The sequence below is a fragment of the Mustela nivalis genome, assembly GCF_964662115.1.
Source record: "Mustela nivalis genome assembly, chromosome: 11".
In the NCBI taxonomy this organism is placed as follows: Eukaryota; Metazoa; Chordata; class Mammalia; order Carnivora; family Mustelidae; genus Mustela; species Mustela nivalis.
In genome coordinates, this window is record NC_139030.1 from 22628902 (window position 1) to 22651638 (window position 22737).

At 35.9% G+C, this 22737-nt stretch overlaps 1 protein-coding gene across 2 annotated transcripts in view; it reads left to right on the forward strand.

Annotated features, from left to right (window-relative positions):
* THSD7B (thrombospondin type 1 domain containing 7B) overlaps nucleotides 1–22737 on the forward strand; it is an 824611-nt gene that overhangs the window by 715152 nt on the left and 86722 nt on the right. For both annotated transcript variants that reach the window (XM_082689340.1, XM_082689339.1), the window contains exons 16-17: nucleotides 2770–2903; nucleotides 11319–11469. In XM_082689340.1, the coding sequence (XP_082545466.1) occupies nucleotides 2770–2903; nucleotides 11319–11469 (285 nt within the window). The remainder of the gene's footprint in view (nucleotides 1–2769; nucleotides 2904–11318; nucleotides 11470–22737) is intronic.

Below are 22737 nucleotides of genomic sequence, written 5' to 3' on the forward strand. Positions count from 1 at the left end.
CCTGGACCCTTTTCAATTCAACCAGTACTTATTGAAGCCCCTCCATTCCCCATGTCTTGTGAAATACAGACATCATGGAAACTAGGTTTCTGCCTGCCTAAGACTCAAGAGTCTTTTTAAGTGGTCGCCTAAGCAAATGCTGCTTATCTGGGTCTGACTTTGGTTAGGACTAGAAGCATCCTTAGGTGTGAAAAGTACAAACTGTGCTTATTTTCTCAGTTTTATTTAAAGTAAAAAAGTAGACTTATTATATAAAGTAAAAAGTAGACATTAAGACCAAGGTGAGAAAAAGAGCTAAAGTAGTGTGAGAAATAGGAAAGACCCAAGAGTTAAATGTGTCTGTTCCCCCAGCAACACACAATGAGGTTCTAACAACCAGCACTGTTCCAGCCCCAATACATGTGCATCCTGTTGTTATAATCTGACTACAAGTCTGCTTTAAACAGAGACTGTAGTACCAAAACATGTCAACTAGGGGTCATGGGAAAAGCCTTGTGGAAGTGCTGGGGTTTACTTGGACTTTGAAGGAAGGGTATGGATTTACCATCTAGAAGTAACAATATGAGAAATATTAAAATACATGTGTGGGGAAAAAAAAAATCAAGTAAATCCATGTGAATTTTTTTAAGAGTTTTTTTTTTTAAATACCCGTTAGTTAAAAGGGTGAGTCAACATCTTCCTACATAGATAGGCTCCCTATCTTCCAGCAACTTTTCACTGAGGTTAGCTACTCTGCTTAGGTATAAGTTGCATAGCATAAAGAGTAAAAATAGTAAATCAAATATACAACCAGACATTCAAATGTGTGTATCAGAGCAACATGCAACTACACAGGTTTTCATTTTTCTGTCTGTCTTTGGGCTTTATGTAGGAGGTAGGGTGGACATGTAAGCTCTGTTTAGTATGGGTAACTTCAGAAAAATAGGTCCCTCTCAGGATACTCCATCCATCTGCCTTCAAATTTATGCATGAGGCATGGGAAAATACTTTTTTAATGAATATTTCCATCTACCCCTTGTCTGTACCAAGTGCTTTGGCAGACTTTCATGTATCTCATATGAAAGCCAAAGAGCTTTATTTAAATTGTCTGATACACATTGAAAAGTTTATAGAACAAATTCAGTTCAGTGCTCATTTTTGTGGTAGAGTGGAGTTGGGTAAACCCGCAGCTGTCATCAGCTCACTTTCCAGGTGTCTGTTTCACTGGGGTCATGTCTTTTCAATTTTGTAGATTTTTCTCTTACCTCTACCATGCTAGGAGTCAGGCAGACTTTTCTCCCTTACAAGTTATTACCTCCTTATTCTAATGTAGGTTCTGCTTCCAAACCTTTCATTCCATTCTTGGCAGCATTCACAGCATGAAATGTGCTTCTTTTATTACTTAATTCCTTACTCTCCTGCACCCATTTCTAGTTCTATTTTCCCATCTCCTTTCATTTTGCCCTCACATATTTTTCACTTTGTGGTTTTTCCTTTTCCTTGTGTGCTCTACATGAGAGAGCCATATAGAACCACACAGTTAAAAATAGTTTCTGACATTATTTGTGATTCCTAAGATGTAGTGTCACAAATAACCTTTTCTCATTTGATTTCCATCTAACATGCTGACAGTGCTCCAATCTTGTTTTCTGATTATCCCATTACATAGTGCTTTCCCTCGCATTTAGTGGAAACTCGCAAGTAATGGTTCTGTTTGGATAGCACTGCCTAGTCATCATTTACAATTTTTTGGAATTAGAAAGGCAGTGGGAGAAAAGAACTCGAGTATAAGTTCTTATTTAAAAGGAAAAGCATTAATTAACTATTTTAGTAATAGTTTGAATCAATCTTCATCAGTAGGCTATATTAGAGTCATCTTTGTGGTCTAGAGTAACCTATCACGCAATGAAACATTTTCTTACTGAGGGAGAGGGCTGTGCTCTTTATTGAGTAATGCATTTTAAATTCAGTTTTTAAAAGGGAGGCAAACTCAATTGAGTACCCAATGGGATACAATTCCAGGTGAAAAAAATCATCCCCAACAAGTACATAGGAAGTAACCTAAGAATTCATTTACTGTAATCATTGGTTTTACCATAAAATTGTAAATATTTACAGTCAGTAATCAATCATGCCTCGCTTCTAACACTCTAGCAGTGTTTGTCTTGTGTGTGTGTGTGTGTGTGTGTGTGTGTGTGTGTGTTATAGCTGTGCTCTGAAAACATCCTACAAATAGCTAAATTCATATGAAGCCACAATACCCGGGAGGCTAAATGATTGCCTGTTAGCATTGATCATTTGGGGGTATAGAAAGAAATTTCTGGTGCAAATAATACCACTTTTCTTATGCATTCTAAGGACCTCTTATATTCAAGAGTAAATTTTCTTTACATATATTTATTTCAATTGACATCTCAAAGTACATCTGAGAATACAGTATGCCATATAATTGAGAGCTGGACCATCTAATAGATGGCTGTGTGAGGCCTTTGAGGAAATGAAACAGTAATAGAATTCCTCTTCTCAGTGGTAGGAAATGACTGTCTTTTGTTCTCCTCCATGAAGGCATACCATCATGTCTTAGTTGATTTCCCCTGTATGTTTCTTTAGGCAAGTCAGTAATTTCAGAGAAGCCAAATACATCTTGCTTTTGGGGAGTGTAATTTGGCTGTTTTAGCCAGAGTAGAGTTCTTGGGCTATGTTCAGCAGCATTTCTAAAAGATAGGCTCTTTTTATATAACTTGGATAGTTCCATATAATTTTTTTCTTTTCATTTCCTCTTCTTGACAGGTGCATGAGGCAGTCCCTTGCTACAGTGAATGCAATCAGTATTCGTGGGTGGTAGAACACTGGTCTCCATGCAAAATCCACAATGAGCTGAGGTCTCTACGCTGTGGAGGAGGAACGCAATCTAGGAAAATCAGGTGTGTGGAAATGGAGACATTTGGGAAATGGGGCAGTGGAACTTACACATTTTTATAAAAAACCAGAGTGTTGTTTATCCAAGTGCACCCTGATTTTCATACTGCATACTCTGTCTTCTGCTAATCATTAAGCATCTTTTGAAGTATAGGTGCCTTAACTGCCCCGTGAACAGTGGGATCCTCTGCAGTCGAGTCACAATCTCTGCCATTCCCCGTAAATGACTTCAGTGGGAAAGCTAACTGCATGGAGCAGGCTGGTATCCCTTCACTGATTCAAACTGATGCATAGCCATAACTGTTAACAAATCTGGAGATTGTGGCTGTGATATCATGTCTCTTTTTTGCTCTGTGGGTAGTGTAGTTGATGGACATTGTCTTAATTTTGAATGTCAGTATGTTGAAAGGTCAATTTAAACCCTCACAGCTGGTCTTGGAAACTACAGTCTGAGAATACTTATGAACCTTAGTGATGAGTTTTAATATAAAAGGAGCACACCTCTGACAGAGTTTAGTGAATTCTGGGTTATTTATGGAAGGATCTTATTTAAAGTTTTTTGTTTTGCAAATATAGCAGTAATAAGCAAAAGAAACACTTGGTCCGAGTTTGTCTAAATGGCCTCTTTAAAAATGATTTGGAAAGAATGAATTTCTTTATCAATTAAGGTTACTGGTGATAAATGTTAGCCTGAATAAGTGAAAACTAAAATATTAATGATAAACAATGGTTAGTATGTAAAATCAAGAAGAAAATATAGTTTAGTCGACTATTCAATTGCATGAGCACAGTGTATAATTTTGTGGGATTTAGGAAGCTCTATTTCAAATGGACAGACAGTTCTCAAATCCTATAACTCCCTGTTCAGTTAACTGTTAGATTGAAGTCGTTTAAGTCAGAGCCTACTTATATATGTTGGTTGTTATTCAATATCAGTGAATTTATTTTATTCTGTAATTTGGTACATACACATCATTTCCAAGACTTAGTCTCAGTGTTGTAAAATCACTGGTAGACATGTTGGAAGAAGTAGCTCTTGGTGAAACTAGCATCAACCCAAGCAAATGGCTGACAGACAAGCTGTCTTTCTGTCACTTTGTTCATTCCTCTTTCCTCTGAGGACTACTGGGCTCATGCTGTCATAGACCTTTTTCTCTTCAAAGTCTATGTCTCCTGCGTCTTATTCTCATGGTTTTGGGAAATGACTAATCAACCTAGATTATCAATTAACAAGAGGGTGAGCTGTGATAACTCCCACTCTCATCCTTGCCAGGACTTCTTAGCAGTACTCAGCAAAATCTCAGGAGAGAAAGGAAAGCTTTAAGAGAATAAATTGCTACCGACAGAATTATGGCAGGCTGATTGAGGAAAAACATACTTAAATAAGAAGGCCTTTAAGCCATACGTAGCTCAGATTTACAGAGCTTGATATAATACAAATAATACAGCTATTGAATATCACTCTGTTATGAGGTAAATTGTGTTCCCCAAAAATCTACGTATTATAGTCCTAGTCTTCAGTACCTCAAAATAAGACTGTATTTGGAGATAGGCTCTTTGTAAAGAGGTAATTAATGTTAATGAGGTCTTTGGGATGGGCCCTAATCCAATCGATTAGTGTCCTTAAAAAAGAGATTAGGACACACAAAGAGGGAAGAGCATGTAAAGACACAGGAAGTGTAATCATCAAGACAGTATGGTACTGGCACAAAAACAAACACATGGATCATGGAACAGAACAGAGAGTCCAGAAATGGACCCTCAACTCTATGGCCAACTAATCTTTGACAAAGCAGGAAAGAATATCCAGTGGAAAATGGATAGTCTCTTTTTAATAAATGGTGCTGGGAAAATTGTACAGCCACATGTAGAAGAATGAAACTGGACAAGTTTCTTACATTATACACAAAGATAAACTCCAAATGGATGTAAGACCTAAATATGAGACAGGAATCCACCAAAATCCTAGAGGAAAACAGAGGTAGTAACCTCTTCGACCTCGGCTGCAGCACCTTCTTGCTAATATGTCTCTAAAGGCAAGGGAAACAAAAGCAAAAATGAATTGTTGGGACTTTAAGACAAAAAACTTCTTCACAGCAAAGGAAACAGTCAACAAAAGTAAAAGGCAACCTACAAAATGGGAGAAGAGATATGCAAATGACCTGTCAGATAAAGGGTTGGTATCTGAGATCTATAAATAATTTATTGAACTCAACACCCAAAAAAACAAATAATCCAGTCAAGAAATGGGCAGAAGACATGAGCAGACATTTCTCCAAAGAAGACATCCAGATGGCCAACAGACACATAAAAAAATGTTCTACATCTCTCAGCATCCGGGAAATACAAATATGAACCACAATGATACCACCCCACTCCAGTCAGAATGGCTAAAATTAACAAGTCAGGAAACAACAAATGTTGCCAAGGATGCGGAGAAAGGGGAACCCTCTTACTCTGCATGTGGGAATGCAAACTGGTATACCCACTCTGAAAAACTGTGTGGAGGTTCCTCAAGAAGTTAAAAATAAAGCTACCCTATAATCCAGCAATTGCTCTACTAGATTGTTACCCCAAAGACACAAATGCAGTGATCCAAAGGGGTACCTGCTGTTCAATGTTCATTGAGGCCATGTCCATAGTAGCCAAACTGGGGAAAGAGCTGAGATGTCAATCAACAGATGAGTGGATAAAGATGTGGGGAGTGTGTGTGTGTGTGTGTGTGTGTGTGTACACATACACAAACACAATGGAATATTACTCAGCCATCAGAAAGGATGAATACTTGCCATTTACATCAATGTGGATGGAAGTGGAGTGTATTATGCTGAGTGAAATAAGTCAATCAGAGAAAGATAATTGGTCTCACTCATGTGCAATATAAGAAAGGTCACAGAGGACCATTGGGGAAAGGAGGAAAAACTGAATGGGAAGTCATTAGAGAAGGAGAAAACCTATGAGAGACTCTTAACTATAGGAAACAAATAAAGGGTTGCTGGAGGAAAGGTGGGTGGGGGCATGGTGTGACTGGACATTAAGGAGGGCATGTGATGTAATGAGCACTGGGTATTATATGCACCTGATGAATTACTGAACATTACACTTGAAACTAATGATGTACTATATGTTGGCTAACTGAATTTAAACAAGAAAATGAAAAATAAAGACACCATTCATTAGCCATCCACATGCCAAGGAGAGAGGTCTCAGCAGAAACCAACCCTTCCAGCACCTTGATCTCAAGACGTGGAGCCTCAATAATTTTCTATTGTTTAAGGCACCTACTCTGTGATATTTTGTTGTGGCAGCTTTGTGTGTATGATCACATTTAAATATGTGAAGTAGATTTTTCTAGGTATTTTACATTCCAAACCATTATTGGTCTTAATAAGACACTGTTGTAATGAACAAAATAGCTTGTCCTTCTCTTTCTTGAAACTTCAAAACTGGAAGACATTCTTATGATTCATCTCGGATTGCAATAACTTATTATTTTTTTTAAAGATTTTATTTATTTATTCGACAGACAGAGATCACAAGTAGGCAGAGAGGCAGGCAGAGAGAGAGGAGGAAGCAGGCTCCCCGCTGAGCCTGATGCGGGGCTCCATCCCAGGACCCTGGGACCATGACCTGAGCTGAAGGCAGAGGCTTTAACCCACTGAGCCACCCAGGCGCCCCGGATTGCAATAACTTATTAATTCAAAAAAAATATTCTATGTATCAGGCAGTCTAGGTGCTGGGGATTAAAAAAGTGAACAAAAGAAGTTTCTATCCTTAAATAACTTATAGTGGCAGAGAAAAAGATAAACACATGAATGTAATGGAATGCCTTTGCTTGAAATGCCAAAAAAAGAATAAAATTGGGTTGGATTTATGGAGAAGACTGGAAAGGTTGGCCAGGAAAATATCCAAGCAGAGAATAACATGAGAGACCTGAATGAATATAAAGAGGTACTGAAAGAAATCCCAGGAAGAAAGAGTATCCAAAGCAGAAATCTTCTTGGCTTTTTATAACAAGATGAATAACAAACTGTTCTGTATAGCTGATGCTGGGACTCAAATCACACAATCTTCTAAAACAAGGCAAAAGGATTTTTTTCTAACTGCGACTTGAAGCCATGAAAGGTTTGAGACAGAGGAAATGACAAGGTCTTAATTTAAATTTGAAAGGACCTTGTTGGATGTAGAGAAGGTATTTGGGGGTATATAAATGGAAGCAGGGATGAAGGTTTCAAAGACATTCCAAAATTCCAGGTGGGAGACGATGATTGGACTGGGTTTGGTAATAATGAAGGTGCTGACAAGGTCACATTTGGACTATATTTGGAAGGCACAGACTGTAGGATTTATTTATAAAGTGATTGTAGAACATGGAAGAAAGAAAAGCATCAAAGATGACCGCTAGGTTTCAGTGTCTAACAATCACAGGGATGACGGTGCCATTTGTTGAGATGAGGAATATTAGAAGCAAGTTTGAGAGGAAAATCAAAAGCTAGCTTTTGAACACATAAAATTTGCCTTCCAACTGTGACAAGAGACTGGAGTTCAGAGAGAGACGGTGGTATAAATTTGGTCATCAACAGCTTATTCATTTGGTATATATTGATAAGAAAAGACATAAGAAATTGAGCCCTGAGGAACTCCAATATTCATGGATGATAGCAAAGAGAGGGCTTTATAAATGAGACTGAGCAAGAGCTGTTGGAGAATGAGGAAAAGCAAGAAATTGGGAAGGCAAGAGGGTTTTTCAAGAAAAAGATAGTCATCAGTTGTTTCAAAAGGCTCTCAGAAGTTTATTAAGATGACAGTTGACCATTGAGTTTGGCAATGAGGGGAGTCTGTTAATGATCCAGATAAGAGGTTTCTCTGGAATGTACTAAAAGTGTGATTAAATGAAATTCAAGAGACAGTCATGAAGGAAGTAGGGGGAAGGCGTGGGAATAGCAAATATGCTTCAAAACAGTTCTGTACTGAGTTTTCAGTAGAAATGAGGTGACAGTTGAAGGAAGATGGGGATGGAAATTGATGATCCAGGATATGTAACTGCAGGGGCATTTTTGTTTGGGGATACCTTCAGTTTCAGTCTTTTCAAGTCTTTACTCTTAGGCTTATCAGAACCCTCAGAAAAGTCTTTTCATAAATCAAGCGTGAAATAGATAATACTAACAGCCCGTGTTTTGGGAACCTAATGAAAGAAGGTTGTTGATGTGGTAGACAGAATTGTGCCCCCCTCAAAGACATCCACATTCTAATCCCTGAAATCTGTGAATCTGTTACCTTTTATAGTAAGAGGAACTTTGCTGATGTAATTAGATTAGGATTTTGAGCCTGGAAGATATACCTGGATTGTCTGGACAGGGACACTTCATTTGCAAGTGTTCTTAAATGTGAAAGGGGAAATGGGAGAGAAAAAGGAAAATGCGACCAGAGATGCAAGGCACAGAGAGATGCAAGTCTGATGGCTTTGAAGATGGAGAAAGAGGCCATGCCCAGGGAATGAGGATGGCCCCTGGAATATGGAAAAAGGTAAGGAAGTAGTCTCTCCTCTAGAGCCCCCAGAAGGAAATCCAGCTCTACCAAGGCACTGATGTTACCTTAGTGGGATCCGTGTTGGATTTCTATACTACAGAATTGTAATATAGTTTTTGTTCTTTAAACCACTAGGTTTGTGGTAGTCCTTCCAGTGTGTTAACTTGTATGTAAACCCTTGTTTTCAGTATAATGTTCTCATCCCTAAGTGAGCTATGTTCTCTAGGCCAAAGACTGACTATTTTTATGACCCTCTCCAAATAATAAACATTCAGTTACCTGTGGGGGGGGGGGGTTGAGGGAGGGGCCGTCACCTAGCCCTGTGGATTATGGGAGATCTGAGGGCCCAGGTACCTCTTCAACATACTTTCAGTACATCTTCCAATTTTTCAGCATCACTTTTATCCACATTTCCAGAAGTACTTGGTGACACAAGCTCCTGAATTTTTTATGTTTTCTGTGGTATGAATGGAGTTGCGTTCTTTGTTTTTCCTTGAGTGTTGGTATTTCAGCTTTTCTATTTCCCATCTGTTGTCTTTGTTCTTTGTCCTTGTAAGGTAATGTCTTTCCCCCCACCTTGAGTTTTTGAGTTTTCTTTGTGGATTTTTGGTTATTTTGTAACAAATGACTTTACGATTGTTTTTGTGGCTTATTAAGAGTGAACAAAGACTGGTGCGTACATTCAGCTGGACACCATTGTCCAGAAGTCTATGTCTTCTTTCTGAGGGAAATAATAAAAGAACATCAACAGAGAGTGTGCAGGCAAGAAGGAAAGCAATTTCCAGCTTTTAAGTTTGTCCGGAAGAAGACACATAAGCTATTTTGTGGTCCCTCCTTCCACTATTGATGATTACCACAAAATAAATTAAAGTCCATAGATGATTCTGTACCATGCCTTCTTACATTAGAAAACATTACTTAACATCTTCTAGCATTTTTGTTAACCTTGTTTATACAATGTACAGGTTTTCATTACTTTACCAAGTCAAGCTCATAAAGGTTACTTTGTTTTGTACAAGGTAATAGATTACTCTTCAATTTTCCTGAATTTAAAAAAAAATGTATAAAAGATGTATGTATAAAAGAAACTCATAATGTATAGGATATTTCATTCTAGCTTAGCATGATTTGGGGGACACCAATAGCTCTCCATCATATCTGTCTTAAAATGCTTACTCCTTGGCTGTGGCTTCCTGTTTCAAGTGATCAGATCAGCAAATGGCATCATTTATCTCATTGTCATTGTCATTTTCACCTTCACTTCGATTATTTATCACTAGAAGAAAAGTGTCATAACAATAGGGATCTTCCCTCTTTTTTTCTTTTTTTTGGTGTGTACCCCAGCAACTAGGCAAGGGCCTGGTACAGAGTCGGTCCTCAAAAATATTTACTGAATGAATCATTTACTGAATGAGTCATTATTAACAAATACTAAGCTTGTATCCCACACCTAGAAAAAGAGGCTTGCATGTAGCTAGTCTTTCTTAAACATTTTTTTAAGATAATTCAAACATAAAATTCTAATTGAGATTTAATATAAATATAGAGAAATACCCACTCATAGAGTATGGTTAACTTAATTTTCACAACAGGGACACAGGTGTGTAACCACCTCAGAGGCCAAGAAACAAAATATTACCAGGGCTACCTTAAGCCCCTAGTAGTAAGTAACTATTCCCCAAAGGTAACCACTGTTCTGACTTCTGACAGCAGGATGAATATTGCCTATTTCTTTCTATGAATGAGATCATACAGTGTATTCTTTTGTGTCTAGCTTCTTTTGTATAGCATTGAATTTTTGAATGTCACTCATGTTTTACCATGTCACAATAGTTCATAAATTCCCACCATTTACCACAATATATTTATCTGTTGACACTGTTGAGTATTTGGACTGTTTCTGGTTTGGATGATTACAGATAGTGCTGATACGAATATTTTCTTTCATTTTTTTTTTCTTTTTTGTTGCACATTTCTTTTGTGTATGTAAATGGGCATAGAATTTTAGGGTCATGTGTTACATATATGTTGCCATTTAGTAGATACTGCCAACTAGTTTTCCAAAGAGTTTATGCTCCAACCAGTGGAGTAAGAAGAGTTATAGTTGCTGCATGTACTTGCCGACCCTTGATATTTTCCATATATATATATATTTTTTTTACTGAAGCCATTCTGATGGATATATAGTGGTCTTAACACTTTTAGTTTTGATTTGATTGAATCAATAGCATGATTATTTATCTTGCCTTAGCCAGCACTTATCTCAAAGGCCAATACCGATTAGGCCAAGTGTCTGTATACCTTGTGTTCAAGTGCCACATGAAAATGCTTACATATTGCCCTTTGGTTTGCGATACCAAAATTCCATACTGAAAATGCAGAAAATACCTGAAAGAAAGACATGTTCAATTATGTTTCACATTCCTTGGCCATGACCTTAAATGTGTTGGACAGAGATTAGGGAAGTTTGGATGAAGTGAGATACAAGTGTAGGAAAGGTCTAAGAGAGTCACAGGAACTAGGAAGGCTCTCACTGTTACAAAGTGATGAACTCATTCAGAGAAGAAGAGCTTTCAAGATTTGTTACAGTAAAAAGAAAATTCACTCTGTGCTGGTAAAAATAGCGTAGGTCTCTTGACATGGAGAGTTCTTTAAGAATGCCAGTGGACTCTCGTCTTCCCGTTGTTCTCTCTTGCTCTGCTGACTGAAAGGTTATCACTCAATAAAGGTCAACTGGCTGAAGAAGGAATTTTTTTCCCCTTGATTTCTCTGCCAGTCTTATTTTACATTTAATTTTCTTTGGTAAGTAAATATGGCATATCATAACTACTCTATATTTACTCTCCACTGTTTTACATCTCCACTGTTTTAACCTTGATCTTGCCTTGCAGATGTGTGAATGCTGCTGATAGTGAAGGGGGAGCTGTGGATAATAGGCTATGCAGCCAGGATGAAATTCCCCCAGAAACCCAGTCCTGCTCTCTTCTGTGTCCCAGTGAATGTGTCATGTCTGAGTGGGGATCTTGGAGCAAATGCCCACAGGTAATTCCTCTTCCCCTATCAGTACCCTAATCCTTCAGTATTGGCCACTATACAGTCACAGTTCTTGTTCTCCAAAACATTCTTCTAATAACATAAGAACATAATTTTACCTAAGAAGGAGGGGAAAAAAAATTAAGCAAGTGAGACTGAGCAATTTAAAATGCCAGTGCTTCTCTTAAGGCCTTTATCATGGGAACACGAACAAGGAAAATGAGCCTGTAATGATCAAACTAGGATTTGAATGCACACCCATTGTTAAAGGGGTCTTCTTTAGTACCAAAATGATTCTCATTATAATCTCTTGGTTCTGTTCCATTTTTATCCTGGCAGAATCAATTATATCTTAGTAGCTCAGCTCTACTGTGTAATTTTGTTTCTGTTCGTGATGATCTGTTTTTGCCTTTTCTGTTTTCCCAAAGATGAGGTGTTCTTTTGTCGTGTTCTTCTTCCAAAGCTGACCGAAAAAAAAAGCCCCAAAAAACCAAGAAACACACCCACACACAGAACACCCTTTCTAAAAGTCTAAAGCATTTGCCTTTTTTTTTTTAATGGAAACATAACGTGACTATGGGAAAATAAATATTCCTGAAATAGAATGGTTCCACTTAATATTCTCTGAAGCTAAACTCTGATACTTTAGACTTGTATTTTGGCTTACAGAGCTAAAAAAAGAAAATGAGGATAAGGAATATGTTATATGGCTCCAAACATTAGGAAGGGAGACTTAGGTTTACAGTGGTAATATAATTTGTGGGAAGGTTGTATAAAATCTTTGTATAAAATGGAAAATATTTTTGAAATCAATTAATATCCTGCATTTGCTGTTTTGAATGATTGATTCATTGTTAATCTTTGCAACCTTATCTTTGACATTTCCATAATTCTATTCCTGAAAGAGATTTCCCTTTGTTACTATTTTTTCTTTTTTAAGTTGTTTTTGGGTCTAGGACAACACAATATTAAGAAGAAGAGTTATTAATTAAGGGTAATTTGAAGGAATGGAATGTTGGTCCTACTTATTTTACGTGTAACTTAAGTACAATGAAAGTTAACATTTATTGAGCACTTATTGTGTGCAAGGCACATTTAAAATTATTCTCTTTAGTCCCCATAACAATCCTACTAAGTACATACTATTATCAGTCCCATTGTACAAATGGAGAAACTGATTCTCAGGAAGGCTAAATAGCTTGCACTGAGTAAGTGATGAAGCTGGGCTAAACTTTAGACTATCTGATGAAGCCAAAGCCTTTGTTCTTATGTCCTTGGCTTCCTAAACTTGGATGAATGAAAGTGGATTTAGACCCATACTTTTCTTTCTTTAAGATGCAGCATTTAGGGGTGCCTGGGTGGCTCAGTGGGTTAAAGATGCAGCATTTATTTTAAGAATAAAGCAAGTTAGTTGTCTGTATGATTATAATATGACTATACCTTCAAAAATATAGCAGCATACATTCTTTATTAATCGACTTGCAGAATTAGCAATCTGAGTAAGTTAAATTAAATGTAGAGGTCATGATCTTACTCACTCTGCTTTGTTTCTAATTTGCTCATAGTAAACTCCATTAAGCTATAAACACTTTACAATGAAAATGTTGCACTTCTAAGTCAAGGATTCTGGCCACTGAGCTAAAAGGTCTGGTTTAGGAGCATTTTATATGATGTTGTGATGGTCTGGCATTCTGTGTTTATTTCTTTGGGTTTCTAAGAGGCAATTCCCTTTAAGATTGACTTTTCCAGACATAATTACACTATTTTTGGAGCATTTAGAAATTGGAGATAGAGAAACCCTTTCAGCCTCCTTTCATATGTCTGAAAGATGACATAAGCAGTTCCTTACTTGTCAGCATGAAGTGAGAGGGTTGGTCTGTCAAATGCTTATGCACCTGCAAAGTTACATTATCATCATCATCATCATCATCATTATCATCATCATAGCTGTGACAACAGTAATAACTTTCATTGAGCACATCTTATGTAATAAGCACTGTGCTGGAATTTCCTAACACTGTGCTGTGATGATGGACATTTATCCACAGTCACTCAGGTCTTTTCAACCACAATGGCTTAGTTCTTTTTCATATGCCATGCTGCTCTCAAGTGTAAATAAAGACTTTAAAAAAATGGTAATCAGAGCTCATACCTGATTATTTTTCCCCATCTCCTAAATATGTTACATAAATTTAATAAATTTCAGTATCATAGCATAATGCTCCAACATCCTAGGTGTACTCACAGTGATCATGATCATGATTATAGCGGAGTTAGCAATCTGGATCTTTGTGCTTGAAGTTTAATTAGCACTTCAGTGTGCATTTTCTGAGAAAAATTAAACAATTATTGTGTAATTGTTCTCTATAGCATGTTCTGATTTATGGATCTAAATACTGGCCATCTTACTGAATTCTCCTTTGAGAGTCTGCAGTGTGACAAGTGTTAATAGGACCAATTCACTGTGTTTCTCTTTCATCTTTTTCTTTCCATGGCACTTTTTCAGAGTCAAACACATAACCAAACAAACAAGTAAACAAGTCCACCCTCTCCCCGACCAAAAAACAAATAAAGGATATTTCTGAGACAAAAATGTGTTTCTCTTACATATCTATAAAGTATTCTGAAATTTATGCTTTGATATGGCTTAAACATAGTAAGTAAGTAGATTTGCCAGTCAATTAAAAGAGTCTTAGCAAAACCAACTAATCAAGTAAAACTGTCTCGAATTCTCTGTATGCGTCCTATAGTCTGAGGCCAAACATATATGACAAACCATCGCTGCTCCTAAGGAATCGTAGTTGTCAGCATCTTTATAAGTACATCCCGTGTGTGGATAGCAAAGGATTCAATAACTGATAGCAGTGTTTATCAGTTCACACAATGTTTGTTAATAAAGAGGTAGGCAATATGGAAAATTATTAAGTATACTTCCTAAACTCTGGGTCAGTGACTTTCACAGTAGCACACATAAGAAGCATCTGGAAAGTCTGTTAACACACAGCAGCTCAGCCCTGTTGCAGAGATTCTGGTTCAGGACATCTGCGTGGGGCCCATGAGTTGGCATTTAGAATGCTGCCAGGTGATGCTGATTCTGCTTCTTTGGGAACACACTTTGAGTCACAAGGCTGTTGGCCATTACATTCAAGCCATGTTTTTTGTCAGCCTCACTTGAATCACAACTGTTTGTTGAATATTGAGTCAACACCAGTATTAACGGGTTACTTAGCTTATATTTGCCATTGCTTTCCATGTGCTAGACAGTGTGCTTAGCACTGTTTATTTCCTACTTAATCTTCAGAATGCCACTACAAAACAGATACTACTACCCTTCCATTGTATAGATAAGTAAACTGAGTCTCAGATTAGTAACGTGCTGCTTCTAAAGAGATGGTAAAAATCACAGCGACTACTTAAGCTCATGTAATCCATACATAACCCCTAACCACTACAAAGAAAACAGAATCCATGTTTCCTGTCCTAGAGAATATGCTAACCAGTATGATCTGTCGTCTCCTTTTCTGGTTTACTCTGACTGTTGTATTTGCAAAGGAACATACTTCTAAATTCCATAACCTACCTCATTTAAATAGTTTGCCAGTGAGGGAAAGAAAAGGAGTCACAAAAGAGCATGTGATCTAATGCCCAACTACACTTGCTGGCTGTGGGACTGTGGACAAGTTACCGAAACCTCTGAATTACAGGTTTCTCGTCAGGAATATAAGGACAATAATCATTATTTTTCCAGATTATTTAAAGATTAGAGATAATGTGTATAAAGTGGACAGCACAGATTATTCTTAATCCAGGTTTGTTTAAAAAAAAAAAAAAGCAAAAGGAAGAAGCAAATGAAAGCTCCCCCTTGCCTTGTGTACAGTGTGGTTGGGAAACCTAAGACAGGTTGTTATATATTTTTTAAGTTGTACAGGAAATATCCGTTCTTTCACACAAAATTGGTTATTATATGATCTTACAGAAATAAAATGTCACCTCTTTTGCTGAAAAATGACTTATGCCTAATTTGATAGCAGTCCCCAAAAATAAGGCCTCAGAAAGATAACTTCAAATGAATGGGTCACTGACCTTAAAGTGACTGCAAATTGCAAACCATACCAAAGAGCAAACGAGACAAGGCATTAAAAATTGTGTTGAGATCATTCTAACTGTACTGGCAAGAACTGGAGACTATAAATGGATCAAGCAAAACAAACACAGTTCAAGTCAGAATTTAAAGAAAATGGAAAACCATGTGTTTCACTTATTTTTATGTTCTTGTTATTTTTTAAAGATTTTAATTATTAATTTGACAGGGAGAGAGAGAGCACAAGTAGGCAGCCAGAGAAGGAAGGGGAAGCAGGTTCCCTGCTGAGCAGAGAGCCCAATGTGGGGCTCGATCCCAGGACCCTGAGATCATGGCCTGAGCTGAAGGCAGAGGCTCAACCCACTGAGTCACCCAGGAGCCCCTCTTCTTGTTTTTTCATGTTCCCACAACACACACACACACACACACACACACACACACACGCATCTTCTTCATTTTTTGAGCCCAGTATGCTTACTTCTTTAGAATGCTTTAATGGGAAAGGAAGCTTATGGAATTATACATTTAAAAACGTTTGCAATAGTGTTCACTCTTTAAAGGTATGTGTATATGTATATATACAAGTGTGCATGTATACACATATGAAAAATACATTTATATGACAGTTCATTGTTTATTGCCAAGTATTTATCCTTTGTTTACCTAATCTTAATTATTTCCCATTTAATCCTTATTCTTCATATTATGCTGATGAGTATTAGTCATAGAATCTTAGATTCTTCAAGAGAGGTTTTCAAATTTCTAATCAGAAACTGCTTAGCCCTTGACATATCTAAAGGAATATATAGTTCTCTCCCTGTATGCTGCCAATCCTTACAGAAATTTGCCATCGAGTAATATAGATTTTCTATTTGTGACTCTCCTTGGAAGCTCAACAAAGCAATTTCTTAAACAATAATGTTGATGGGAGAGAGCAAAGAGGGTCCTGGAGGTGAATTTCCAAACTGATGTATATATTACAGTAGCAAGCTTTTGCAGAACGTCTCCAGAAAGATGACTTAAGTTTAACAAACCTACCTGGACTTTGTTTCACTTCCAGCTGAATGCATCAGAAGCCAGTTAGTGTAACAGACAGGCAGCCCCTTACACTGGAGGAACTGGACACTCATTTACCAGTGGTCTGCATGCAACGTCATGACCAAACATTTGCTCTAAATATTTGCCTTATTACCAAGGACAACCTCTTCAGAAGCATCACAAAGGAAGACTTTCCATAGAAACTATGTAGGGGTTAAGTGCAGTTGAATCTGGATTCTTTCATAGTCTTAATATTGTGCTTCCAAAAGACATCTTATTTCTATACTTTTTTCTCTGACTCTGTGTGCAGGATACATTAGTAAAAGACACACACTACTGTTACTCTTCCAGGTGAAGAAGCTTCTTTAAAAAAGAAAGAGAAATGCAGATGAATTTTCTAAGTCCTCCAGAATTAAGCAGTTGAGGGTTAAGAAAAACCTTAATTTGGAGGCTCCTGGGTGGCTCATGTGGTTAAGGGTCTGACTTTGGCTCACGTCATGATCTGGGGTCCTAGGGTAGAATCCCATGTGGGGTTCCCTGCTCAGTGGGGAGTCTGCTTGTCCCTCTCCTTTGGGCCCTCCCCCTGCTCTTGTGTTCTCTCTCAAAAAAGAAAGAAAGAAAGAAAGAAAGAAAGAAAGAAAGAAAGAAAGAAAGAAAGAAAGAAAGAATCTTTAAAAAACAGGGAAAAAAATCCTTATTTTCATCATGGTGCTTCAATGTTATTTCCGGTAAAGGCTGTCAACAATGACATTTTATCATTGGTGACTCAGCATTTTCAGTACTGTAGCAGTAAAACAGCACTCTAAGAGTTATGTTTCCAGGGAAACAATGTACCCCAATGTATACTGCTAGCATTATTCACCTCCAAGCACTTTATCAATCTCTCCTCAGTCCATAACATGCAGGTGACAACCTGTATTTGTCTCTGGGGGCTTGTCTAATGGTCTCGACCCTCAAGCTGCCTAGTGCTTTTCTTTGACTCACAACTGAAAGCCAGAAGAGAAGAATGATTATTTTCTGTATTCTGTACTGCAAACTCTTGGTTGTTTTTGTAAATTGATATTGGCTCTTTATCAGAAGCCAATAATTGATTACTCAGAGATTTGTGGAGTATTTTACCCTAGTATGAAATGAGATTTCATATAACCTAGAACCATTTTTACTTCCAGAATTACATTAGGCCCTGCAGAAAGGGACCTCATTTCATGCACTGTAGCAGCAAATGATAACCCTATAAAGATAGCCTTCGGGCTGCTCTGGCTTTTTTAAAATTTAATTTGTTTGTTATTCTTTCTTATGCAGTGTGATTTCTTTGAATCTCACTATCACCAATTTAGAATACAAAATAAGGGTTCCATTGTTCTTAGTATCTCTCTCTGTCTCTCTCCCTATCTACCTCTACTCTATCTTTATCTCTATTTAAAAATATCTCTATTTTAGAGATTAGAGATATAGAGATAAAAAATAAGGATTTTTTAAATAGACATTCTCAAAAAATAGTATAATGAATCTCATAAGTTAATTATTCAGCATCAACAGTGATCACAGTTTCAATAATTATCTATGCATAATAATTTTTTCTCTTCCACTTCTTATCTGTTCTCCAATCAATGACTTTAAAGTATATCCTACATGTCATATCATTCATCCATAAATATTCCTGTATATCTTTCTAGGAGATAATGACTAATCACAAGGACAGCAAAAGATAACCATGTTATTTATACCTTGTAGGAGTATGATTATAGAAAATTAAAAACATGACTCTGATACAAAGTGTCAAATTAATTGACTTCTTAATAATTAAACCAGCATAACTATAAGACTGGTTCAAAGAGAATTAGGGCAGAAAACTTTTAGTTCTAGCAATGATGAAATATCATTGGTTTATATGGATTAGATTGGAATAATAAAGGCTTAGGTGGTAGAACTGGTAATACTTGTTTCTTGAGCTCTGGTCTGCTTATACGTATGTTTTCACATTGCAAAAAGTCATTAAGCTTAGTTTCTGCAATATTTGCATTTTTCTGCATATATTTTATACCCAGTTACAATACATATGAGAGAACAACAAATTGTGATCCATAAGGTAGAGGAAAACTAGTCAATATTAGCAGAAGCAGAAATAGAAGAGATTATAGAAATTAAAGATAAGGAACCAAAAACAGCAACAAATTTTTAAGTATGTTCTAGAACTTAAAGGAAAATAAGGACATGATAAATGAAATAGAAGATACTGAAAAAAACCACATGTAACTTTTGGAGATCTAAAATATAATGTCTAAAATGAAAAATGTACTAAATGGGAGTAAAGACATATTAGATTTTGCAGAAGAAAGGATAAGTGAATTTTAAGGCATGGTAATAAAAGTACACTAAAACAAAACAAAACAAAACAAGACTAAAAGAAGAAGAGTAGAGGGGGGAGAGGGTGGGATTATGGACATTGGGGAGGGTATGTGCTTTGGTGAGTGTTGTGAAGTGTGTAAACCAGGCAATTCACAGACCTGTACCCCTGGGGATAAAAATATATTATATGTTTATAAAAAATAAAAAATTAAAAAATTAAAAAAAAAGAGTAGAGATGAAGTGATCTGAGGAACATGAACAAGTGATTTAATATAACTAAATGGAGCATTTGAAGGAGAGTAAAAAGTGGATAGAAAAATATTTAAGGAAGTAATAGCTGAAATTATTCAAAATCTAGGGATGGCTGTAGTTCTCAGATAATGTTATCTGGGTCATATAATCCTGGTTGACAATACCGTGAGAACAAAGTAGGAGAAAAGGCTTGAGGTCTAATTGTTTATTATACAGGCAAATTTTCACCTCATCCCTGTATTTTCCAAATGTTAGCTTTATGCTCAATTGTCTCTAGTGCCCCTGGTGCAGAGAATTCTTTTTTACCTTTTTCTTTTTACCTTACTTTTAAGCTTTATTTTTATTTTTTAATTGGCATTAAATGTGAAACTTTTATTCTACTAAGGATTACTGAAGCTTGAATAAGCTCATATAATCTCTGTTGAAAGTTTTTAGCAAAAGGATGACTGAAGATAGTTAATTTTGTCTGTCTCCAAGTTTTTTTTTCAAATTTTTATTTAAATTCTAGTTAGTTAACATATAATGTGTTTTATTATTTTTTTTAAACAATAAAAGCCTGGTCTTTAGCTAGAGTTGAGAAAGGTAAGCATCTGACTATGCTAAGTGGGGAGAGCCTACAAGGTTAGGATAACTACTTGAAAAACAGACTTTTGATGAGTACTCCAGTTTTGAACCCTAATTTCACTTCCTTTTTCAGATGTGCTTGCTCGTCAAATTCCTAGTCTATTGAGGCTCTCCAGAACAAATTCATTTCCCCTTTACCCATTCTTGGTTTAAAATTAGTACTCTCAGGTCAGTTAAGGCAGTTAGCACCTCAGCTTTCTAGTTTCTTAATTTTTTTTTCTTTGTACTTTCACATTAACATCATCACCGTAATCATTTGTGCACTTTTAAAAACAAATTTCTTTACTTTTATTTTAATCCCTTGAATGCCATATTGGTAGCATTTCCAGAAAGAGTTGTGTCTTCTATCTTTAAACCAAATCTCTATCAATTGAATCTTAATGCAATTTATGATCTCTATCACCATAGAAAAATTTCTAGTTGCCATGAAATTAAGTTGTTTCTTCCTTAAAAACTTAACAGATTTATTATTTTTAAAAAATTTCTAATATTTTTATTGCTTAAAAAGTACATGAGGATATCTAATTCATGTGGCATTTACTTTATATATGCTATGAGAATGACTTTTCTCTTAAATTCTAAATAAAGATTCCTCCACTGACTGCATTTCATATTCTAGGTATATTTTTATTTGATCATGGTTTTTTTTTCTTTTATTTTTGACCTCTCCAACCAAAATTTTCATCACTGTTAATGTTTTATTTCCCCATGTGCATTTCTGCTGCTTATGCATTTCTGCTGGTTAGTGCTAGGATCTAATTAAACTTGGTTATTATGAACATCTTATATCTACCCTACTTTCTAATATTTCTTATTCTACTGGTGGCTTTTTTTATTAGTTTACATTCTTAGATTTTCCTTATCATATAATACTATAATCTATATACAACCACAAAATCTGCCAATAATTATTTTTATTTATTTTTTATATTTATTATTATTTTTCTAGACATTTTATTAGCAAGAACTTTCTAAGTAGTGCTATAAATCAAATTAAAAAAACACTTTAGGGGCACCTGGGTGGCTCAGTGAGTTAAGCCCCTGCCTTCAGCTGAGGTCGTGATCTCAGGATCCTGGGATCTAGCCCTGCATCGGGCTCTCTGCTCAGCAGGGAGCCTGCTTCTCCCTCTGTCTCTCTGCCTGCCTCTCCACTTGTGATCTCTTTGTGTCAAATAAATAAATAAAACCCTTGGGAAAAAAAAGTAAATAAATAAAATCTTAAAAAAATAAAATAAAAAATCACTTTACTCTTATCAGTGATTTTAACTGTAACATGTTTGAACCATTTTTTCTTGTATTTTAGAATTTTCTCTCAATTTCTTTTAATCTATGTGTAACTATCTGTTTATAAAAATATGTTTTTAGAAATGACTAGTTTTAGCAAATATTTTTTCATATCACTGATAGAATTTTTAGAGTTTGTCCTTTATAAATATTTATTTCAAAATAGAGCTTCTAACTTTCAAATGTGCTTTTATTCTTAAACTCTATTTGATTATAGTTTATCATTATTTTAATTGGTTCAGGATAGTTATACCTCTCATTCTTCCCATTTAACATATTTTATTTACTGTGCTTATTTGAAAAAATACGTATGAAAGGTTTCCACATTTTTCTTTTCTCTGAAACCATTTTTTTAAAATACAGGAATTAGTTCTTTAAAATTTTAAACACCTAATGCCCGAATATTGTCTAATAGTATGTTTTTGAAAATCCTTCGAATTTCTTATACAGTTATATTCTTTTGAAATCATCTACTTTTTAAAAAAAATTCTTATTTAAATTCTAGTTAGTTAACATATACTTCTTGAGCCAATTTTAGATTTTCACATAATGCATGTATATGGCATATTGTGCTAGATTTTTTGAAAATCAATTTAAAGTGCACACAACTTTCTCTTTGAATTCATTTAATATCATATCTGTGATTATCTCCTTTTCTTTTTATCACACACTATATATTTTTCACTTCCTGTATATAAATGTGTCTGTGTGTATGTGTATTTCTGGCATTTTGACATTTCTATTCTCATCTTAGTATTTTGGTATTTGAGTTTTGTGTTTTAGTTCATATAGCTTAAATATATATTGATATACATTTTCAGTGTTTAAGCAGGTACATTCCTGTCACTTATTTTTCTTTTTGGTTATTTATATATCTTATTATTCCTAATAAAACTTCTTGCATTTTACTTAAACTTTGAAGGGAAAGAATCTTGGCTATTTACTCAATTTCCATTAAATCTGAATTCAATTTGAAAAGGTTTTTACCTCAGTCTATCCAGTTTAAAAGAAACATGGTATATTTTCTCCCTTTTTACTGAAATATAGTTGACAAACAATAGTATATTAGTTTTAGATGCACAACCTAGTTGTACGACATTTCTATACATTATGAAAAGCTCTGCATGGCAGGTACAGTTACCATCTGTCACCATATATGAATGACATATAACATATAGTTATTACAGTATTATTGACTACAATTCCCTATACTGTATATCTTACATACTGTATCTCTTAATCCTCTATACCTATTTCACTCATTTCCCCCACCCCTCTCCCCTCTGGCCACCCCCAGTTTGTCTTCTGTATTTATGAGTTTGTTTTGGTTTTGTATGTTCATTGGTTTTAGTTTTTAGATTCCACATATAAGTGAAAGCATATGGTATTTGTCTTCTCTGACTTAACATAATACCCACTAGGTCTATCTGTGTTGTCACCAGTGGCAATATTTAATTTTTTAAATGGCTGAGTAATATTCCGTCATATATAAACCATATCTTTTTAATCCACTTATCTATTGATTAATATTTAGTTTGCTTCCATTAAGTGGCCCAGGCGCTTTTCAAATGATGCCTCTGTGCTGAGTCTCAGAGGAGTGAGTGTGCAGGCATCCTTTACAGCACAGTATCTGTACCCCTCTGGCACTC